The following is a 22,661-nucleotide window of genomic DNA, read 5'->3' on the forward strand; positions in this document are numbered from 1 at the left end:
CAATAATGTCACATTTTCATGTAATATAATATAATCACCCTAAAGGGATCTGTTTGTGATAACAACCGACTGTGCTGTACATTATCCCACTTATTACACAGCTACTCACCCTGAGTAAATATACACAGATCAGCCATAACATTATGATCACCTGCCTAATATTATGTAGGTCCACCTTTTGCCACCAAAACAGCCCTGACCCATCGAGGCATGGAATCAAGTACACTTCTCCTCAAAGTTGATGTGCTAAAAGCAGGAAAAATGTCTAGACTGCTGGGTCAGAGCATTTCCAAAACCTCAGCCCTTGTGGGGTGTTACCAGTCTGCAGTGGTCAGTACCTATCAAAAGTCGTCCAAGGAAGGAAAAGCAGTCAACCGGCAAAAGGGTCATGGGGGGAATGTTGGCCCATGTGGTCCAATCCAACAGATGAGCTACTGCGGCTGAAATTGCTGAAAAAGTGCCGGTTCTGATAGAAAGGACACTTTATGCCTTTGCTATGTTTTGGTGGCAAAAGGAGGACCTACACAATATTAGGCAGGTGGTCATAATGTTATGGCTGATCGGTGTATGTACACAAAGTATTTAGTTGATGTATGTTATTATGTAGCTTATTTGTAAGAAATGTAAACTTTCCGCAAAGACCGAACATTCCCTAGCGGCTTTAAAGGGGACATATCATGAAAATCAGACTTTTTCCATGATTACGTGCTATAATTGGGCCCCCAGTGCTACTATCAACCTAGAAATTGTGAAAAATAAAAACGGAGTAACTTAGTTTTGGTAAACCATTCTCTGTAAGCGTGTGAAAAAATAGGTCATTGAAATTTGGCTCCCCTTGTGATGTCAGAAGGGGATAAAACCGCACCTTAATCTGCACTATCCAACCATGGCACTGCCATTAAGTCTCTCTGCACAAAATGGCAGTGCGATGGTTGGATGCAGATTAACGGGTGGTATTATTTTAATAAAGTTACTGGGTTGTTCATTTTCAACTTTTCGATAGATAGATAGATAGATAGATAGATAGATAGATAGATAGATAGATAGAAGCACCGTGGCCACAATTATAACACTTAAACATGGAAAAAACTTTAAAATATGCGTATTAAGTTATTCAAACGTTTAAAAAGCCACAAAAGCTATAAATCCTGTTGCTTTGACGATGTTTTTTTGATGCTCAACTAAAGTAAAGGTGCACCGGTCAGGAACATTGCACAACACTGGTCTGTGTGTAATTGTGGTATAAAAATAGCCATTACTTTAAAGTAAACCGTGTAAGAGCATGTCTGGAGTCTGAATGCCAGAAAGTTATATACACCCTACAGTAATGCAGAAAAAGATCCTGTGGTCAAATAAGCTTTTAGGCAAAACTGAATATGATATGTCCGGCGCAAATCTAACACTACTCATACCTACAGTGAGATGCTGCGGCATCATGCTATTGGTTTGCAACAGTAAAGCTACATTCACAATATAAGCGGCTAGCAGTAACAGAGCGACGCGATCTTGTTGATTTCAATGGAAGCTCAGCGGCATCCGGCGACGCGAGCGACAGTGACCATTGGCGGCTGGATGGGCGTGTCCACAGCGACAAAGTCGCTTATAATGTGAATGTTCCTTAGGTAGAGGAATGGTCATGGATATCCTGCAAGAGGAGCTGCTTCCATGTGTTTTGTACTTAATATTAGCATTTAGCGTTAGTCCTGTTGTGCATCGTTTCATTAATTGCTAATTAATTTGTTTTCCCCACAGCCTTGTCCAGCAGGATCACGTGACTTTAGGGAGAAGCAGTGTGCCGATTTTGACAACATGCCTTTCCGTGGGAAGTACTACAACTGGAAGCCATACACTGGAGGTATGTTCCCAGTTCCAAAACACAGCTTCAGAGTGGGCCGCACTTTTCCAAAGCTTTGAGCTTTGTGTACCCTGCTAACACCAACAGTGAGAAAGTATCTTTGACGGTGTGAAAATTCTTCAGATGCCACAGCACTGTTTAGCGAGGTCTGTGTGCATTTGGCTCTGTATGTTCAGCACATAGGTCACGCGGAGAGGTTGGGTTTATCAATAACATAGTCTGTAAATGTAGGACTGTATACTATGAAGCACTAGCGCTCTCTTTGAATTTTCATCGGACACATTTTTAGACCGCTAGTGAAAGCTGCAGCCAAAAACTCGGAAGGATGTTTTTCTTGTTTACAAGAAAATGGCCAGAACCCAATAAACAAAGAAAAACAGCATACGATTGAAAGCCAAGGACGTTCACAGCGGACTCCATCATCTCCTTATCTCGCTACTCTGTAATAACCATAATAATTACCAATTACTTGGCTCTGAAAACTCATTTTGGAGGTGGACTTCACTTGTAAATACTGCGATAACCTTATGCCGATGTCTCTGTGATTTTTGTTGGCAGCCCTGTTAATCTCCCCCCGTGTCGGAGTAATAATGATGTCAGGCAGAACGTTCAGTTTCCACAATGAGTAATGCCTCTCTTGTGCTTGAGTGCTTAGACTGGATTGTTAATATCAACAAAGACATAAAAGAAAACCGTAGACCCCGTCTGAAAGCCCTGGCTCACGAGGCTGGGAGAAAAGCAAGTCTGCAAATCACTTATCGATGCCTCTGTGGGGCAAAAGATCGATTTATTTCTATATAGATTTTTATTGATGACACAGTTCGGGGACTATTAATGAGAACTTGAGGGTACATCCATAACCGAATCAAAGGTCCCACTATTTTCTTCATTTTGAGAGAGATAGTGACATCAGTTCTTTGATGATGTTTTTTAGGTGGAGTGAAGCCATGCGCACTGAACTGTCTGGCCGAGGGTTACAACTTCTACACCGAACGTTCCCCCGCTGTTATCGACGGCACTCAATGCCAGGCGGATTCTCTGGACATATGCATCAATGGAGAGTGCAAGGTGAGATTGTAAAAATTTTTTGAGTCATACATGAAATTGGTGTCTTTTACCTTGGTAACCTTTGGTAAATATGAGAAAATAAGAAAATGAATCTACAACGTTTTTTCTTTTAAAGGGATATTCCACTTTTTTTGAAAATATGCTCATTTTTCAGCTCCCCTAGAATTAAACATTTGATTCTTAACATTTTGGAATCCATTCAGCTGATCTCCGGGTCTGGTTCTAGCACTTTTAGCATAGCTTAGCATAATCCATTGAATCTGATTAGACCATTAGCATCGTGCTAAAAAATAACCAAAGAGTTTTCGATATTTTTCCTATTTAAAACTTGACTCTTTTGTAGTTACATCGTGTATTAAGACCAACGAAAAATTAAAAGTTGTGATTTTCTAGGCAGATATGGCTAGGAACTATACTCTCAATCAGGCGTAATAATCAAGGACTTTGCTGCCGTAACATGGCTGCAGCAGGTGTAGTGATATTACACACTGCCTGAAAATAGTCCCCTTGGTTACTTTCAATAGCAGGGGACTATTTTCGGGCAGTGCGTAATATCACTACATACTTTGTTGATATTAGGATCACTGAGCACAAAATCAAGGTTTTGCCATAGCCATCCCAGTTTCCTGAACTGAACCTGAAATTTCTGGAGAAATTCTGTATGAAGGAATAATCTAAGATCACTTGCCATAAATTCTTCAACCTCATTAGACATTATAAAAGAACACTCTGAGCTTTCATCCTTGCAAATTGATGAAGTTGCGGATGATTTATAATTTACAGTTTAATTAGTTCTAAAGGCCAAACTGAATAATAGTGTATGGTCTGGTTATTTAAATAGGCTAGATTTGAATTCTTTAGTGCAAATTTTGTGAGTCTCATAGTTGTGTCAATCATTGATTTATATGTTTTATATGTTATAGTAATTTAATTTATCCCCAAGGTTTACTTTTGATCTAATCTGGAAAGATTAAATGCACACAGTGTTCTTTTAAACCCAAAAGAATCAATCTGTGCTGCACCCAACAATCCCTCATTGTTTTTTGGAAGAGACCCTTTAATAATGCAAGTTAAGGCTTGCATGGGGTTTAACAGGAAATACACAAAACGGCGTACATTAAAACCTGTCAACCCGCATGAGGATACGGGAGGTTCTTTAAATGCATTAGTAAAAATTATGTACTTACCTCAAACAACTATACATCATTAAAAAGGGTCAAGACCTAAGCTTCAGTTTTTGACCTTTATTTTATTCTGAAAATCCTATAGTGACAGTTATGTGTTCAATTTGTCAGGAGTTATAAAAATGATAAACGGAGTACATACAGTACTGTCCAAAAGTCTTAGGCCACCATGCTACCATTAGATTTGTTGTTTTTGCAATTGTATAGTGATCATATATAATTGTTTCTCATTTTCTTTATTAGAATACATCCAGAAAATACAGGAAATGTGTATTTAGTATTAAAAACTCTATAGAAATTTAAACTGATGTGTTTTCAGGGTAAACTCCCCTTCCACTTGAGCAATAGCAGGAAACTGCAGGATCTCTTAAACCTTAATAAAATTAAATCTTAATTTCTAATTTTAAAGAAATTAGTCGTTTTACTTCATTCTGCTCAAAAACGCTTAAGATGGTGTTTAGTGCCAAGAGAGGTCACACTGACGATGCCTTAAGAAGACATTTTGTCCTGAAAATATTTTTTTTATTTTTTTTGTACTGTACATATTTCGTGTATTTTCTGTTTGTATCTCAATAAAATAGAAAGTAAATATGGATGGACATTATAACTTCTAAAACAACAAATCTGGTGGTTGTGGACTAAGACTTCCGCACTTTAAATAGAAATATTATTGAGAAAAATACTTCTGCATGATCGTCATGAAAGCACTGGATAAAACAACGTCCATCTGGGCTTTTTATTCAAAGTGTGCATATTTGGAGAAATATTATTATTTATTTTTTTAAGGTATACTTCAAATTTCTACAGGGAGGAGTAATATTTTATAATTTTATTTCAAAACACGGCAATATGAAACTTGTATAGATTCGTTTAGCTTACGCATTGTCATGTTTCTGTTTCTCACAGAACCAAGGTTACAATAGTAACCGGAGACGTACCCTTTCATGACCGGTCTTTTGTCATTGCGTCCGAGCTGACGCTATGGGAGATTGTATAAAATCACGCTGTGAGAACAGCGAAGAGCATCCCCAAGTGGAGCTTACTCAAATCCATGCACTGCAATGCTAGCCATAGCACAATTCCCGCCCTTGTTCACATATGGGAGAAAGTTGTGGAAGGCCATACTTCATGTTAAGCATAAATATAAAGCCTACTGATAAAGGACACCATAAACAGTATTGAATGCAAATTAAACTATGTTTGACAGGTGCAGTATTTGAAAATCGATATTTATTTATTTATTTAAACATCATAATGTCATTAAATAATATGTATTTGTGTACAAAATGACATATAAACATATTTTCCTATTCTATTTTGCCTGGAAACGCTACCAACACTCTTGCGTGTCACATGAAAAATAGTCGTTGGTTCTGTTTCTAGCATGCACGCGTTTTCCTGTGAATGGGGCTAGGCTAAATGCTAACACAGTCACGAGGCGCTGTACAAAGATTAAAAGTGCACACATTGAAAAAAGAAAGATATGTATTAATGTGTCTACGTTAAGGTAAGAACATAGTAAAATATTGAAAAACGGTGGTGTTTTCCTTTAAAGTACACTACATTATGACTTTACGGTACTTTACAGGTCTACCAGCTCTGACTTTCTGTCTCTGTCTTTCCAGCATGTTGGCTGTGATAACATACTGGGATCGGATGCCAAGGAGGACAGGTGCCGTGTATGCGGTGGGGACGGAAGCATGTGTGAGGTCTCTGAGGGCCTGTTTAATGATTCGCTGCCCAGAGGAGGTCAGGACGTCACCTATTACACACTCATCATAAGCAACACTCATGTGCAAATTATACAAATTAAAAGACAAATTGATGCTTGTCTAATAATTTCAGAAAGGATAAAACTTAGCCTAGCATAAACTTGGTCAAAGCTGTTGGCTATCATCGCCATGAGCGATCTTGTGGCTTTGTCAGTGACCAATGAGCTCTGCAGGCATCATGCGCAAGACAACAAATGTGGCCTGGTCCAAACTTTGTGTCAGATTACTGTTCTACATGAAAAAATGTGATCAAGGTTTCATCACGTTTGCAGTAAGTCTTCACAAAATGTAGAAAGCACACAGAAATCCATCACTCGAAGGCTAACGTACGGACAAGAAAAGCAAGCGAGACGTAGAGCGACTTTCCTTTCAGAATCCCATTCCAGAGAGGACACCGCACGCCTGCCAAACGCGACAAGTTTTTAATCGTTTTCCACAAAGAGAAATCCTGCTTGAAGAAAGCACAGCACAAGCAAGTGGAGGAACGCATTGTCTTTTGGCAGTGGCTCCTGTCAAGGGGCCAACGGGGCGCTTTAGCCAAGCTTGACATTTTTCGTGGAAATGCTGTGTTTTTTCATCAGGCAACCAATGATAGAGCTTACGTTTTTGGGTCAAGAAACGAGTTGTCAAAATAGAGGCGGTTAAACCATGTACAGGTATTAATTACATCATCCAGTGAGAGATTCAATAAAACGTCTAATATCCCATGCGTCCGTATCCAAAAGTATTCCCTGTAGTCGTGAGGGACTGTTTTCTCCTTTTAAGGTATAGCTGGTAAATCATCTGAAACTGTAAGGGGGTTTTGAAGGGTTGGTGTGCGTGTGGATTCTTCTCTTGTAATGAATTTGCTGTTGCCAATAGCCATGAAACAAGAAATAAGCATTAGCCATTTAACCTTAAAGGAGTTGGATATAAATTGGGATAAACATAATTACCAGAGTATTTGGAAGCGTAGTGAATGCTCTGAGACAGCATTTCTTGCTTTAAAGCGAAAGATGGAAGATGAAAGTTAGACCATTAGTTTCTATTTCCAACCGAAGTACTTGAGGATGGGGGCATCATTATCAAAATAACGCAATGGATAAAGTAAAATGCACCGTTTTTCTTTCTTTATTTTTTTATGTTGACATCAAATTGCTTTGACTGATCGAGCCTCACTTTCACATGTTCCAGGTTACATGGAGGTCGTCCACATACCCAAAGGATCAGTTCACATTGAAATCAGAGAGGTGGCCATGTCAAAAAACTACATTGGTGAGTTTTTGTATCCATCTTCAATTAGCTCAGGGATTCTTTACACAACACTGTTTTAAAGGTCACATAACACACACAGTTTCTGCAAATCTCATGTTAATCTTGGGTACTTGTAGAGTAGTATTGCATCCCTCACATCTCCAAAAAGTCTTTAGTTTTGTCAGATTTATAAAAGAAAGATCAACTTTATCGTTTCTTTCCAAAAACAGCCGAAATGCTGGAGGTGTATCGTGGGCTAAACGAATATACACAAGCACGCAACATACACAAAACATTATCGGCATTATAACATTTGATACTATGTAACTATTTACATGCTGATTGCCCACAAAACCCAGACATTTTTTTGTTGAGAAGTACCCATTTTACCTCCACAAGTTGTCGAAAAAATACTTTCTGAATCTCTTATGATCTCTGACGAATAGTATTCGGCATTTATACGTCCAAAAATGTTTGCCTGAAACCATTTAACGGTGAAAATAAGTCAGAATGCATTATAAAAAGCTTTACACTCACCCCTTAACTTAAAACTATTTGTGTACATACCTGGAAACACAAAATGTAGAAAACCAATTTTTTCCGTGTAAATTACAAAAATGTGAATTTGTGAAAACAGTGACGTCTTGCGTATGCGTGTTACATGTTCAGAAATTGTTTTGACAATATTACATTTACATTTAGTCATTTATCAGACGCGTTTATCCAAAGCAACTTACAAATGAGGTAACAATGGAAGCGAATCACATAAACAAAAGAGCAGCAGTGCATAAGCAGTGTTGGGGTAACGCATTACAAGTAACGTGCATTACGTAATAATATTACTTTTCTGAAGTAACGAGTAAAGTAACGCATTACTTTTTAAATGTACACATTAATATTTGAGTTACTTTTTCAAAAAAGTTAAAAATGATGCACTCTGTGTGGGAACAGTTTGAGTCAGAAACTGAGATAGCAGACCAGAGCTTGATATTTTTGTGATGAAATATACAATTTCTGAATGCAGAACTTTTCATTTATAAAAAATACCTGCAAGGCCTAAAAGAGATCAAGCCACAGCCAAGAAAAAGTAACGCAAAAGTAACTAAAGAGTAACGTAAGCATTACTTTTCATGAAAAGTAACTAAGTAACGCAATTAGTTACTTTTTTGGGGAGTAACTTAATATTGTAATGGATTACTTTTAAAAGTAACTTTCCCCAACACTGTGCGTAAGTGCTCAGTTAACTTAACACAGTACACGATAAACATTTTTTTATCGTTGTCTGTACACAAAACTGTTTGTTTTTAGTACATTGTTGTCTTGTAAACGTACCCACTGTTTACAAAGTCAAAAGTGATTTGTGTTGCCTTTTTGTGGGTGTAAGTCTGGATCACTTTGACTGCAGTCACAATGTATGTTTATGATGGTTCTTTTGTCTTTCCACAACCACAAGCCGTGTAAAAGCATCATGGTTTTTAGCCACAACTAATTAAAACTAGTGGCTCAAATTAAAGGCAGGGTATCTGATTTGCTAACTTTAGCCTACTAGCACTGAAATCACGATCCCACCCTCCCTTCAAATCGCTATCCAAAGCCACGCCTCCTCCAAAATGAACATTCCAGAAGCCCATTCATGTCTTATTCACAAAGTAAATACCATTACCAAAATAACCAACATAAACAACTGTTTTAACCGCAATCAGATACAGCACGTTTCGGTTGTGTAGCTGTACTAGGGTGGCCATTCGTGCCAGTTCCGTCATACACGTCCCGAACATGTTTTCGGGTGTGTTCTCCGGAAGTTGTGTTGCTCGACCTCATACCTCATCCAGGTTCTCACATTTCAGTTAAAATACATTAGAAAATTAAGATTTAGTTCTTTTAAGACATACAATCATTGTAGTTTCATTCTTACCTTGAAATGTAACGGTTGCTTTTCTGAAATTGAACCCAAAATATTAAACCTTGATGACGTATGCTGTCGACCAATGCGACTTCCAGAGAACGCACCCGAAAACATGAACGAGCACGAATGGCCACCCTAAGCTGTACTAGTTTGCTTTAATTTAAAAACATTAATATCGTTACGCTAATTCGTAAAGGCACACAAACTACATAAGCAACACAACGTTTCATCATAATTGAATATCTCAATCCATCTAAATAATCATACCGCATACCCACCTTTCCAAAAGAAACACTGCAATGACGCTATCAGACCATTTGCCTCCCACATCTCGTGGAAAAGCAGTAAAGTGTTAATTCGGGTTTTTGCACTTTGCTGATCCAGACGTTTTTGTTGTTGTTGTTTCAAAAAATGTATTTTGTTTGTGGCTCCTGTGCAGGTTGTCAATTCAGCAGGAAAGTTTGTTTGCCGCTGTTTACTGAGGGGACGTGAACGTGCTGATGACGTATTATGTATTTGAACAGGGTGCACAAAGTGGCATGGAAAACACGTTCACAGAAGAGGATCAAAAATTGCATGCGCCCAATTATTGCATTCGGTCGGAGTTCAATGATTTGTTGAACATTTTTTGGTCCTATGTCTTTCACAGATGACATATATTTATAAAAATACATTTAGACAATTTACATAGTGATTGCTATCAGGATGTGAGGAGATCAAATCAGATACCCTGCCTTTAACTAGAGTGTGGAACAGCTTTTTTGGTTTAGCTGTCAGTCTCGTTGATGCAAAGGTTTTTCTCACAGCTTGCATGGGGAAATGTTGTCAGATATTCGGTCACGGCGTGGGCTGCGGTCAGCTCCCAAGCTGGTCGTGAGTAATTGTGTTTGTATTTAAATTGTAATTGTTGGCTTTTTAAACACAAGCACATGGTCCTGTTTTCAAAATGATTCATACCCAGACCAAATGTTTAATTTTGGAGAATTTTTATTTGACAAATAGGCATCTTCTGGCTGGAAATGGCACAAAAAAGTGGGCAAATAATGTACATTGTGCTAGAGATATTATAGAGATACATGTCCAAAATTATTCATACCCTTTTTCAATAATCACGGTGAACCCTTTACTTTTCATGACAGCTGTCAAACAGTTTTTATAATTTGGGTTTTTTATAGATCTCCAGGTCCTCTTCAGTTCTCTCCACAAATTAATAATTGAATTCAGGTTTGGACATTGATTTTGTTCTCTGCCAACTATTTCTTCACTTTTGCTTAAAACGTTATCTTGTTGGAAGGTTTAATGTGTGCCCAGGTCAAGTTTTTCTGCACACTGTCTGATGTTTTGCTTCAGAATCTTAAGGTTGTCCGGCCCATTGGCTGAAAAACCCCCAAAGCATTATGTTCCCACCACCATGCTTGATCGTGGGGATTGTGTTCTTGAGGTTGAATGCTTCCCCTTTTTTTCTCCAAACAAATGCCACATCCCTATGTCCAAACAATTCAATTTTGTCTTATCAGACCATAAAACAGATCACAAGAAGGCTTCTTCATGCTCTAGGTTTGTTTTCGCAAAAGTCTAGATGGGCATTTCTGTACCTTTCTTAAAGAAGTAGAGTCCTCCTTGGTCGGTATCCATGATGGAGGCCAGCCTTGTGCAGTGTGCGCTGGATTGTCTGCCTTGATATTTTGTTACCAGCATTACTTAGATTGTTCAGGATGGGTTTGCTTGTGATCCTTAAATTCTTCTTAGCTTCCCAAACTACCAGTCTTGGCAGTGCAGTGGTCACTTTGGCTTCCTACCATCTCCTTATAGAGTTTTTACAGTGTGAAAGTCCTTGAACTTTTTAACAATACTTTGCACAGTAGCCACTGGTACTTGAAAACAGTTGGAAATACATTTATAGCCTTTCCCTTTCTTGTGAGCATCCATGCACAAATGAAGGCCCTTATAAGCTGATTGGTTTTACTTAAGACTTTTAAATGACCAGAAACTGACTAGCAAACAGGTGTATTACACTGTCAAAAATAAAGAGGTACAAAAGCTGTCACTGGGGCAGTACTCTTTAAAAGGGTCCTATTATGTACCATTTATGTACAAATATGTATCTTTGAACTACCAATATGTACCTTTGAAGTACTAATATGCACCCTTTGGGTACCTTTTTGAAAGGGTACTGTCTCAGTGATAACTTTTGTACCTTTATTTTTTGAGAGTAGCTGGTCTGAATTTATAGTTGATTAGATTGCTCTGGAACATAGTAAAAGTTAACAGAAGCATTTAAAATAGTGCAAAAGATTGCCTTTCCTGAGAATTTAGTGATAAGACTGGGGTATGATAATTTTTGAATATACAGTCGGAATTTACCCATGCAACAAATAATAATTCACCATAATAAAAATTTTGGCCTGGGTCTGAACAATTTTGAGCTCAACTGTATGTCTCATGAACATTTGGTAAATATAAAGAAAGCATGCTTAGGGGGTGTGCACACCAAAGCTTTTAATCGCCACTGAAAATGCCAGGCGGATGCCAACTGCCAGCTTTCTTCATCTGAGCGCTTTGATACTTCTGCTTCGTTTATCAGTCGTTGTACGATACGCCGGTTGGTTGTGTGATATTTGTCCCGCACCATCTCCACTGTGATTGGACGGCCGTGTGAGTCATGACATTGACGAGCTGTGCTTTTCACCCCAAAGTTGAATATTTTTCAACTCTTGGTGCACAGCGCTGAGTGCGATAAACCGCTGAGGGTCGGCTTTCAGCGCGAAAAAAAAATGCCAGCTGCTGGCTTTTTTTAAAAACGCTACACTTCCATTGGAAACAATTGAAAACATACACCGGCGCAAAAGCTTTGGTGTGCGTGCCCCCTTAGGAAATTGGTTCATTTGATGTACAGTATGGCACCAGTCATGTTAGACACATTTTTGTCCTTTAAGAGCAGAAAATAACAGTCGAAAAGCAAACATTTTCTAGTTCAATCTGATTTATGTAGTGGATGAATTTGCTTGAGATACGAAAATGTACGAGATACATACGAATGAGATTCATACAACTTGGCCACCTTGTTAAACTGCTACATATTGTCGTGAGATTGTCATAGCCAGGTAAATACACACATACTCTAGGAAAGTTGCAAAAAAACTAATGGTACAAAAGACGGCCCTAATTCTGATAAAGAAGATGAGGGCTCTTGCGACATTTAGCCCTCGATCAATACAGGAGTAAATAATTGGAGGTGTGCCATGCTTGGAGAATAGCTAAAAACGATCAGCCCTGAATCTACTGTACGAGCTGCATAGCATTGTATAGTGCGGGTGAAATTACTGATGACATCAGGAAGCTCGGAGCTGATCTGTAAAGCGATCCTCATCGTGTTGATGAATGACAGCGTTGACATCACTCTCTTTGTTGGCAGCGTCTCGCATGCGTCAGATTGTAACCGGTGGTCTCTCTTACTTGTCACAGCTTTGAAATCGGAAGGGGACGACTATTACATCAACGGAGCTTGGACCATCGACTGGCCCCGCAAATTTGACATCACAGGAACTGCCTTTCATTATAAAAGGCCGACAGATGAACCTGAATCGCTAGAAGCTTTAGGAGCAACGACGGAAAATTTGGTTGTAATGGTGAGTAGGTCTTTATTTTCATGAGGTATGAGTAGTGATGTACATGTCAAATAGAAAAGTAGCCTGTTGGGTGTCAGACAGCAGACGACTCTGGGCCGGATCCGCACCGGATCAGCGCCAGAGCTGTTGACTTCGGCACAGATCCGGAGCGGATCCGGCCCAGAGTCGTCTGCTGTCTGATCATTTACAGCATTTCCTGATAGTGGCAGGAGCTCTTTAACAAGTTTACATTGACATGGTGTGCATTATTTTTGAATAATTAAAGGACCGGAGTCAATTATTTAGCTTGTACCACGGTTACCACAGACATTGTTAAGATAAGACACATTAATGCAAGACCATATCCTTCGTCCCTTAATCCTACCCCATACGTAAACTTAAATGTTATTTAGTTAAAATCTGTAGTTATAGTGAATATGATACCAAACAGGTTTACAGTAAAGTCCTAGTAATGATACAAAGAAGCAAGACTGTGTGTTTTCAATATGCGTGTTTAAATATGTTTGGCTCGTTCTAAATTAAGTCCACATCTGTGTACAAACCTCACATGAACTCTAGCTTGCGGTTTCAGAGTTACCCGTTATATATGCTTGCCCTGAAAACCTCAGACTGGTCAAATGAAAATACATGCACATGTTTTAGCATGCATGCGTCTGTGTTCATTCTGAAAGACCCACTGCTTGGTCTCCGTAACCACAGTTGCTTTTGCCCGGACAGAAGTGCTGGAAATACCAGATTTGCTCATAACAGTGCTAAAAAATATACAAGAAGCCAATGCACCACAAGTCATTTCATTGTGGAGTGGTTAAACATGGCTTTGCAGTTTATAACACTCACATACACAGAGGTTTTGCTTTCTAAGTCATTTAGGAGCATTTAATGAATGTAAAACACACATAATATGGTAACACTTTACAATGAGGTTGTATTTTGTTAACATTAATAAATGCTTTAGCTAACAAGAACTAACAGTGAGCAGTTTTTCCATCATTTATCAATATTTCTTTATGTTAGTTCAATGTGCATTAACAGATACAGATTTCGAGAAAATATGCATTAGTTAATGTTCAAACTTACATGAACTAATAATAAATGCTGTATCAGTATTGTATACATTACATATTATAAAGGGTTACTAGTGTATAATATATGCTTTTATTTAACTGATATTAAATATGCCACTTGTACACAATGCAACAGATATGTGACCCTGGACCACAAAAGTCGCATGGGTATATTTGAAGCAATAGCCAACAATACATTGTATGGGTCACTGTAAAAATGTGAACATTTGGTTGAACTTAAAAGACTTCATTTGGTAACACCTACATTTTTTTTACGTTTATTTAACTTACAATTTTCACTTAAAGGGATATTTAAAGGTGAAAAAACTTTGTAGGTGTTACCAATGGAAGTATTTTTTTTAAGTTGATCCAACTTTTTACAGTGTACCGTATAAATATCAAAACTTGTATTTTTGTATGTGGATGCAGAGCTAAGGGCTTCATTTGGACAAATTTAAAGGTGATTTTCTCAATTTTTTGCACCCTCAGATTCCAGATTTGCAAATAGTTGTATCTCTGCCAAATATTGTTCTGTCCTAACAAACCATACATCAATGGAAAGCTTATTTATTCAGTTTCAGATGAGGTATAAATCCCAACTTCAAACAATTGACCCTTATGACTGGTTTTGTGGTCCAGGGTCACATATTTAAAAGTTAACCCTTGTCATATGTAACGAATATAGGACACATACAGTACTTTTGATCAGAAAAGAGATCATCTTCTTCTCAACTTCTCAGATTTTTATATGCCCTTCATCGATCTAACTAGCAACATTTTTGGTTAAAGCAGCACTAAAACTCACAAAACACTGTGTCTTTTACAGGTGCTACTACAGGAACAGAACCTGGGCATTCGCTACAAATTCAACGTGCCAATCCAGCGTACAGGGAGCGGTGACAATGATGTTGGCTTCTCCTGGCACCACCTGTCCTGGTCCGAGTGTTCAGCTACTTGTGCGGGAGGTGAGACCATCTTGATATCAAACCTTACGATGGTTTATATTACATATGTTATATATCTATGCATTTGGCAGACACTTTTATCAAGGTTATGTTTTTACTGAATGTATTTAGTGTCTTGTTCAAAATAATAGCAGTACAATGTGACTAACCAGAATCATCAAGGTTTTTAGTATATTTTTTTTATTGCTACGTGGCAAACAAGTTACCAGTAGGTTCAGTAGATTCTCAGAAAACAAATGAGACCCAGCATTCATGATATGCACGCTCTTAAGGCTGTGCAATTGGGCAATTAGTTGAATTAGTTGAAAGGGGTGTGTTCAAAAAAATAGCAGTGTGGCATTCAATCACTGAGGTCATCAATTTTGTGAAGAAACAGGTGTGAATCAGGTGGCCCCTATTTAAGGATGAAGCCAACACTTGTTGAACATGCATTTGAAAGCTGAGGAAAATGGGTCGTTCAAGATATTGTTCAGAAGAACAGCGTACTTTGATTAAAAAGTTGAATATAGGGGAAAACCTATAAAGAGGTGCAAAAAATGATAGGCTGTTCAGCTAAAATGATCTCCAATGCCTTAAAATGGAGAGCAAAACCAGAGAGACGTGGAAGAAACCATCAAAATGGATAGAAGAATAACCAGAATGGCAAAGGCTCAGCCAATGATCACCTCCAGGATGATCAAAGACAGTCTGGAGTTACCTGTAAGTACTGTGACAGTTAGAAGACGTCTGTGTGAAGCTAATCTATTTTCAAGAATCCCCCGCAAAGTCCCTCTGTTAAAAAAAAAGGCATGTGCAGAAGAGGTTACAATTTGCCAAAGAACACATCAACTGGCCTAAAGAGAAATGGAGGAACATTTTGTGGACTGATGAGAGTAAAATTTTTCTTTTTGGGTCCAAGGGCCACAGGCAGTTTGTGAGACGACCCCCAAACTCTGAATTCAAGCCACAGTACACAGTGAAGCATGGAGGTGCAAGCATCATGATATGGGCATGTTTCTCCTACTATGGTGTTGGGCCTATTTATCGCATACCAGGGATCATGGATCAGTTTGCATATGTTAAAATACTTGAAGAGGTCATGTTGCCCTATGCTGAAGAGGACATGCCCTTGAAATGGTTGTTTCAACAAGACAATGACCCAAAACACACTAGTAAACGGGCAAAGTCTTGGTTCCAAACCAACAAAATTAATGTTATGGAGTGGCCAGCCCAATCTCCAGACCTTAATCCAATTGAGAACTTGTGGGGTGATATCAAAAATGCTGTTTCTGAAGCAAAACCAAGAAATGTGAATGAATTGTTAAAGAATCATGGAGTGGAATAACAGCTGAGAGGTGCCACAAGTTGGTTGACTCCATGCCACACAGATGTCAAGCAGTTTTAAAAAACTGTGGTCATACAACTAAATATTAGTTTAGTGATTCACAGGATTGCTAAATCCCAGAAAAAAAAATGTTTGTACAAAATAGTTTTGAGTTTGTACAGTCAAAGGTAGACATTGCTATTTTTTTGAACACACCCCTTTCAACTAATACCCCAATTGCACAGCCTTAAGAGCGTGCATATCATGAATGCTGGGTCTTGTTTGTTTTCTGAGAATCTACTGAACCTACTGGTAATTGTTTGCCACGTAGCAATTAAAAATATACTAAAAACCTTGATTATTCTGGTTAGTCACATTGTACTGCTATTATTTTGAACAAGACTGTACGTAGGATGATTTTATGTAGAAAACAGTAACAACTTTAGCTGGGTTTTCGAAGGCCGGGTCACAAATAATCTACGTGTATGAGTTTTTATCCAAAACATTTTACAATGCATCCAAGATAAACGCTTTATTATTTTGTGTGCTCAATGGAAATAGAACCCGCAACCTTGGCATCGCAAGCACCATTGTTTTTAAATTTGAGCTAAAGGAACATATATGTTGAACTCATCAATTATTCATATCCATTGCTTTATTCGGTAAGCCACCATGTTATAAATAGAAAAACGATCGGGCCATTAGCCCTTACTCGAGGTCCATTAGATATGGATCAGTCATACTGGACAAAAATGATCATCCCATGTCATATTATATGAATGGGTTGGCAACACACTCCCTAAAATGATACGTTTGGCTGTATTGATCATACATTTTTGTAATTCATTGTGGTTGTTTTGGTAATGTACAACTTGTGCAGGGAACGGAGAGCCTGTCTCGTCTTTCAACATTTGAATGTCGTAACCACATGTAAATGTGGGGCCTTACCTCAAATACGACCAGGCTGTTCAGGCTGCCCGAATTAAATGGCTTTCTTACAACAATAAATAGTTTTCGTCTCTGCTTTTTTTTCAAGCGCAGCCATCAAAAACATCCAAAATTCTATTGGCCAAAAATGCAAACATTGCAGGCCAGTCTGTGAAGGGTTTGACTCTATTAGCTGCTTTACAAAACCGACCTCATTTGTTCTCAATTTTGATTTATTTGAAAATAACCTGGGGCAACACTTATGTCATTTGAGAAATTCTTTCTTATTAATATAACTCCTGCCACCGAGGTCTGGTGTGTTGGCAGGCCACACGTGGAGCGTTTAAACACCCAAGTTTTTTTTAAACAAACAGCCGTAAAAATTCTCTTAAAAATGATTCACTTAATTCACACCGCTGCCAGATACTTGGCTTTGGTTCTGCTCTTTTACATACTCCCATCAATTTTCAATGATGCCGTCTGTAATGGATCTTGGATTGTTTTGATCATTATGTTCAACAACACTGATAACAGGCTTGCTCGTAAACTGATGTCATCACATTTGCCCTCTTTGCCCTCAGACGCAATGACTTTGCTATTAGCCAGTTTCGTTTTTTTCTCACTAAAGTATTTTGTTATTTAAGTTACCCAATCAAGAATGCCGTACTGGCAACCGTCAGATCCACCTCACACGGTGGCCCACCACACCAGCCAAGCTTGGCATAAACCTGGCTTAACCGGAGGCTAATGTCTTTCCTTATGGAGCCCCTGCACCAAGGGCCCCTGGTGCCAAGAGCACAGCATACTGCAGTTTTATGCCATTGCTGCGGTAACTCTCACTTTTCACGAGCAAGAGCCAAAGAAAAGATTGTCTTCTCTGTGAAAGTCATTTACAAAGACAATCGCTTAAACCGAGGCATTCACACACCTAGGTCTAATACTGAGGGAAAAATAATATTGCTTCCATGCCTCAGAGTGCTCTGTCAACAAGTGAATCTCAAGAGCAGAGACGGAGAACTAGTTTTACCACGGGGACCCAACTCGACCACACAACAGTTTTTGATTTAGCTGCCGAAGTGTCGAAAACGATTTCTGGGCCGAAGGTGAAGGAAATAAGTATTAAGTGATGTTTTATCGTCCGTTTAACAGGTTCTCAGAGGCAAGAGGTGGTTTGTAAAAGACTGGATGACAATTCCGTGGTCCAAAACAGCTATTGTGATCCGGACAGCAAACCTCCAGAAAATCATCGACCCTGTAATACCGAGCCATGCCCTCCTGAGTAAGTACATAACATTGGCAACTAGGGCTGTGCAAAAATATCGATACAGCTAACTATCGTGATAGTTATCGTGGCCAATGTCTCAGAAGTTGGAGGGAGTGAGAAAATGGCAGAAAATGTACTGTAAAAACACCTGCAGCTTTCAAAGAGCTATTTTTTGACATTTTTGATAAAAAAAAGTATTGCAACGTATCGCAACATGCAATGCATTGTGCCGTGATACGTATCGTACCATTACCCATGTATCACGATACGTATTGTATCGGGAGGCCCTTGACAATACCCAGCCCTATTGACAACTCAAAAAAAGAAACTGGAACTTATGATATATTTATTCGTAATTTTTATGACACATCCTTGCCACTTTCACATTACTTAAATGTAAAAACATTTCTGTCTTATTACCGTGATGTGGTAATGATGATCAGTCAAAATAACCTATAATCAACCTAAATTCAGCAGAAAATTAACATAAAAAATTGTAATAAATGTAACAATGTCCTAATGAATTTATGACACACTAGCCAATTTCCCATACTGTAATGTTAAAATGTTTTTTTCTTATTATTGTTATGTGGTAATGATGATCAGTCAAAATAACCTAAAATCAACATAAATTCTGCATAAAATCAACTTAAAAATGATGAATCAATGTAACAATGTCCTAATGAATTTATGACACACTTGCCAATTTCACACTACTTAAATGTAAAAACATTTATGTCTAATTACTGTGATGTGGTAATGATGATCAGTCAAAATAACCTTAAATCAACATAAATTCAGCATAAAATCAACATAAAAATGATGAATAAATGTAACAATGTCCTAATGAATTTATGACACACTTGCCAATTTCACACTACTTAAATGTAAAAACATTTATGTCTAATTACTGTGATGTGGTAATGATGATCAGTCAAAATAACCTAAAATCTAAATAAATTCAGCAGAAAATCAACATAAAAATTATGAATAAATGTAATAATGTCCTAATGATTTTACAAAACACTTGCCTATTTCACATACTGTAATGTTTAAACATTTCTGTCTTATTATTGTGATGTGGTAATGATGATCGATCAAAAATCTTAAAATCAACCTAAATTCAGCAGAAAATCAAAATAGAAATTATAAATAAATGTAAAAATCTCCTAATGAATTTACGAAACACTTGCCTATTTCACATACTGTAATGTGAAAACATTTCTGTCTTATTACTGTGATGTGGTAATTTGAGATCGGTCAAAAATCTTATAATCAACATGAATTCAGCATAAAATCAACATAAAAATTAAAATCAACATAACAATTATGAATAAATGTAACAATGTCCTAATGAATTTATGAAACACTTGCCAATTTCACATTACTTAAATGTAGAAATGTTTCTGTCTTATTACTGTGATGTTGTAATGATGATTAGTCAAAATAACCTTAAATCAACATAAATTCAGCATAAAATCAACATAAAAATGATGAATAAATGTAACAATGTCCTAATGAATTTACGAAACACTGCAAATTTCACATACTGTAATGTGAAAACATTTCCGTCTTATTACTGTGATGCGGTAATGATGATCAGTCAAAAAAATCAACATAAATTCATCAGAAAATCAACCTGAATTTATTAGGACATTATATGCCGACAACTGTAAATATTAGCAATCTTAAAAATACAGGCTTTCATTTCTTGACGCAATATTTTAGATTTTTTCATTTGGAGTAAAATACGACCCAGATATTTCTTGACAGTTTTTGTGATTTACCCAAACTCAAGGTATGAAATACTATGCAAACCAAAAAGTTAATTGACACTTATATTACAAACACATGCAAACATGTTTATTCTTAATCCAACAGCCAATTTAAAATGTCAGTGTTTATTGCCGTATGTCGGATACGTGTGAATTAGATTGAAGATTAAATAACCCCCTTAATCCCATTTTGATGAGCCTTATCCAAACTCTATAGAGCTGTCCAGCAATAAAAACTCCAATAGGTCATAACCCATAGTACTTAGTTTGTCTTCATAGCACCTTGGCTATAGACCTCAAGCAAATGATTCATTTCTTCATATGTTACCCATTTTCATTTTGACTTCGGTGCCAAAATCCTAAAGGCGTCCAAAAAAATATGAGCGATCACCTGCGTTTAATTGTATTGGCTAGTGAACTTTATGAACCCTCAAAGGACAGTCTCCACAAACGTGTGGAGTATGCATGTGCTCGGGAGCCAGACGCGCTCAATGGGGCGAGCGATAGAGCGGAGTTAAGTTTTTAAATTGGAAAGAGGAATTAAATGGTTTTGGCCGCTCGGCTTCAGAGTCTTGCCAGTGGATGGTTGAATGATCCTGAACCATAATATGGGCATCAAAATAACAAGACATGCTTTTTCTGAGCATGGTATGTACATATTAAAGATCTTAATACTCTTTGAGGATCTGCGGACACGCAGGAATAAAACGAGAAATTTCTAGAAAATGTCTGCATTTCACAGGCCAGCGACAGGACAGAATGTCTAATTTTGCAAAATTAAGGGAAAACCAAATTTAACAAAAACATTTCAGAACTTGAAATAGCGGTGTATTTGTTTTGCAGATGGTTTATAGGTGACTGGTCTGAATGTGGAAAAACTTGCGACGGAGGCGTCCGTACACGTACCGTTTTGTGTATACGTAAAATCGGACCTGCTGAAGAAGAGACTTTAGAAGACAGTCACTGTCTGACCCATCGACCAATAGAACAAGAGTCCTGTAACAATCAGTCCTGCCCACCTCAATGGGTCACTCTGGATTGGTCAGAGGTAATTGATGGATTCTTCATATACTATTGTTATATGTCATATATAGATCATTTACAGTATTGTGCAAAATTTTCATTGAAAATATTTAATATTAAACAGTATTTAGTGTGACCTCTCTTCATGGCACATCTTGAACTCTTTTAAGATTTCATTTCATTTAGGTTTAAGAAAGTCTGCAAGTCATACTAAATATTTTACACTTTTTAGCTTATCATTTTATTATACTACATACAGATTTCCTGTATTTTCTGGTTGTATTCTAATAAGACGACTAAGAAATAATTATATACAGTCCCTATACCATTGCAAAAACAACAAATTTAATAGTGTCATGGCAGCTTAAGTCTATTATCTAACAATATTTCATTATTGTTTTTTTGTTGTTGTTGGCTTTTATTTTAGTGTACCCCAAAATGCGGTCCTGGATTCAAACATCGCATTGTTCTGTGTAAAAGTAGCGACCTGACCAAAACCTTCCCACCTGCCCTCTGTTCTGACCATAACAAACCTCCGGTGCGAATACGGTGCAGCCTCGGGCGCTGCCCACCACCACGCTGGATCCCTGGAGAATGGGGACAGGTAACATCAGTTTACTACTGTTTTTGTACTTTAGAGAAAAAATTGGTAACACTTTACAATAGATTACTTTTTTAGTTAGTAAACATTGTAGGGGTTTTGTGGGCATAGTTTAGGTGGAGGCAGAAAGACAGCTGACCGCTTCACTTATGATAGCTAGCTAAGTTTTGTTAATTTGTTTGGTTTTGCATCCAGCTAGCGCTTTGACGTAGGCTAGTTAGCTAATGCACTAATTAGGATACACAAACCTTCTACAGCATTTAATAATCTTAGTTCTTGTTAAAGGGACATACCAGTTTTTTTGAAAATGTGCTCATTTTCCAGCTCCCCTAGAGTTAAACATTAAATTTTTACCTTAATCTCCAGGTCTGGCGCAGCACTTTTAGCATAGCTTAGCATAATACATTGAATCTGATCCTTAGCATCGCGCTCAAAAATAACCAAAGAGTTTGGATATTTTTCCAATTTAAAACTCTTCTGAAGTTACATCGTGTACTAAGACCGACGGAAAATTAAAAGTTGCCATTTTCTAGGCAGATATGGCTAGGAACTATACTCTCATTCTTCCAATAATCAAGGACTTTGCTGCCGTAACATGGTTGCAGCAGGCGCAATGATATTACGCACTGCCCGAAATAGCAGGGGACTATTTTCGGGCACTGCATAATATCATTGCGCCTCTTGCAGCCAAAATTAAGGCATCCAGGTAACTTACTTTTTTAAGTTCAACCAGGTTTTTTTGAACAGTGTTTGGTCCATGCAAAATGGGTTTGGAAGATTTAAATGAGGAATTAAAATTGATTCCTTTAACTTTTATTGCTTAATTTCTCTGCAAATCTGAGCCCAGTTTGAGATCACGTTAATGTGATTACTTGGGTCTTTCTATCGAGATAAAAACTGAGAAGCAGAAGCCTTCGGCAAATATCTCCATTTGCTCCATAGTTAATCTCAACCCTATCTACTAGGAACAATTAAGATTTCAAGACCAATCAAAATACTAGTTTTAAGTGTAAGACGCAGATTGTTAATATGATTTTTTGGAACGCTAACGTTTTAAAACAAATAAGAAAAAGTTTGGATTTTTTGGATCGG

The 22,661-nt window shown here is 37.7% G+C and overlaps 2 protein-coding genes across 2 annotated transcripts in view; one reads left to right on the top strand and one right to left on the bottom strand.

The window, feature by feature from the left end:
* LOC135779587 (placenta-specific gene 8 protein-like) overlaps positions 1-22,661 on the bottom strand; it is a 240,060-nt gene that overhangs the window by 67,125 nt on the left and 150,274 nt on the right. The gene's annotated exons all lie outside the window — the stretch shown is intronic.
* The window catches only part of adamts6 (ADAM metallopeptidase with thrombospondin type 1 motif, 6), a 77,749-nt gene that overhangs the window by 45,235 nt on the left and 9,853 nt on the right, over positions 1-22,661 (top strand). Inside the window, exons 15-23 of the mRNA XM_065290351.2 lie at positions 1,753-1,855; positions 2,790-2,923; positions 5,733-5,856; positions 7,053-7,133; positions 12,484-12,647; positions 14,538-14,676; positions 18,056-18,185; positions 20,789-20,993; positions 21,396-21,572. Of these exons, the coding sequence (XP_065146423.1) occupies positions 1,753-1,855; positions 2,790-2,923; positions 5,733-5,856; positions 7,053-7,133; positions 12,484-12,647; positions 14,538-14,676; positions 18,056-18,185; positions 20,789-20,993; positions 21,396-21,572 (1,257 nt within the window). The remainder of the gene's footprint in view (positions 1-1,752; positions 1,856-2,789; positions 2,924-5,732; positions 5,857-7,052; positions 7,134-12,483; positions 12,648-14,537; positions 14,677-18,055; positions 18,186-20,788; positions 20,994-21,395; positions 21,573-22,661) is intronic.

The sequence above is a fragment of the Paramisgurnus dabryanus genome, chromosome 10 (genome assembly GCF_030506205.2).
Source record: "Paramisgurnus dabryanus chromosome 10, PD_genome_1.1, whole genome shotgun sequence".
NCBI classification, from domain to species: Eukaryota; Metazoa; Chordata; class Actinopteri; order Cypriniformes; family Cobitidae; genus Paramisgurnus; species Paramisgurnus dabryanus.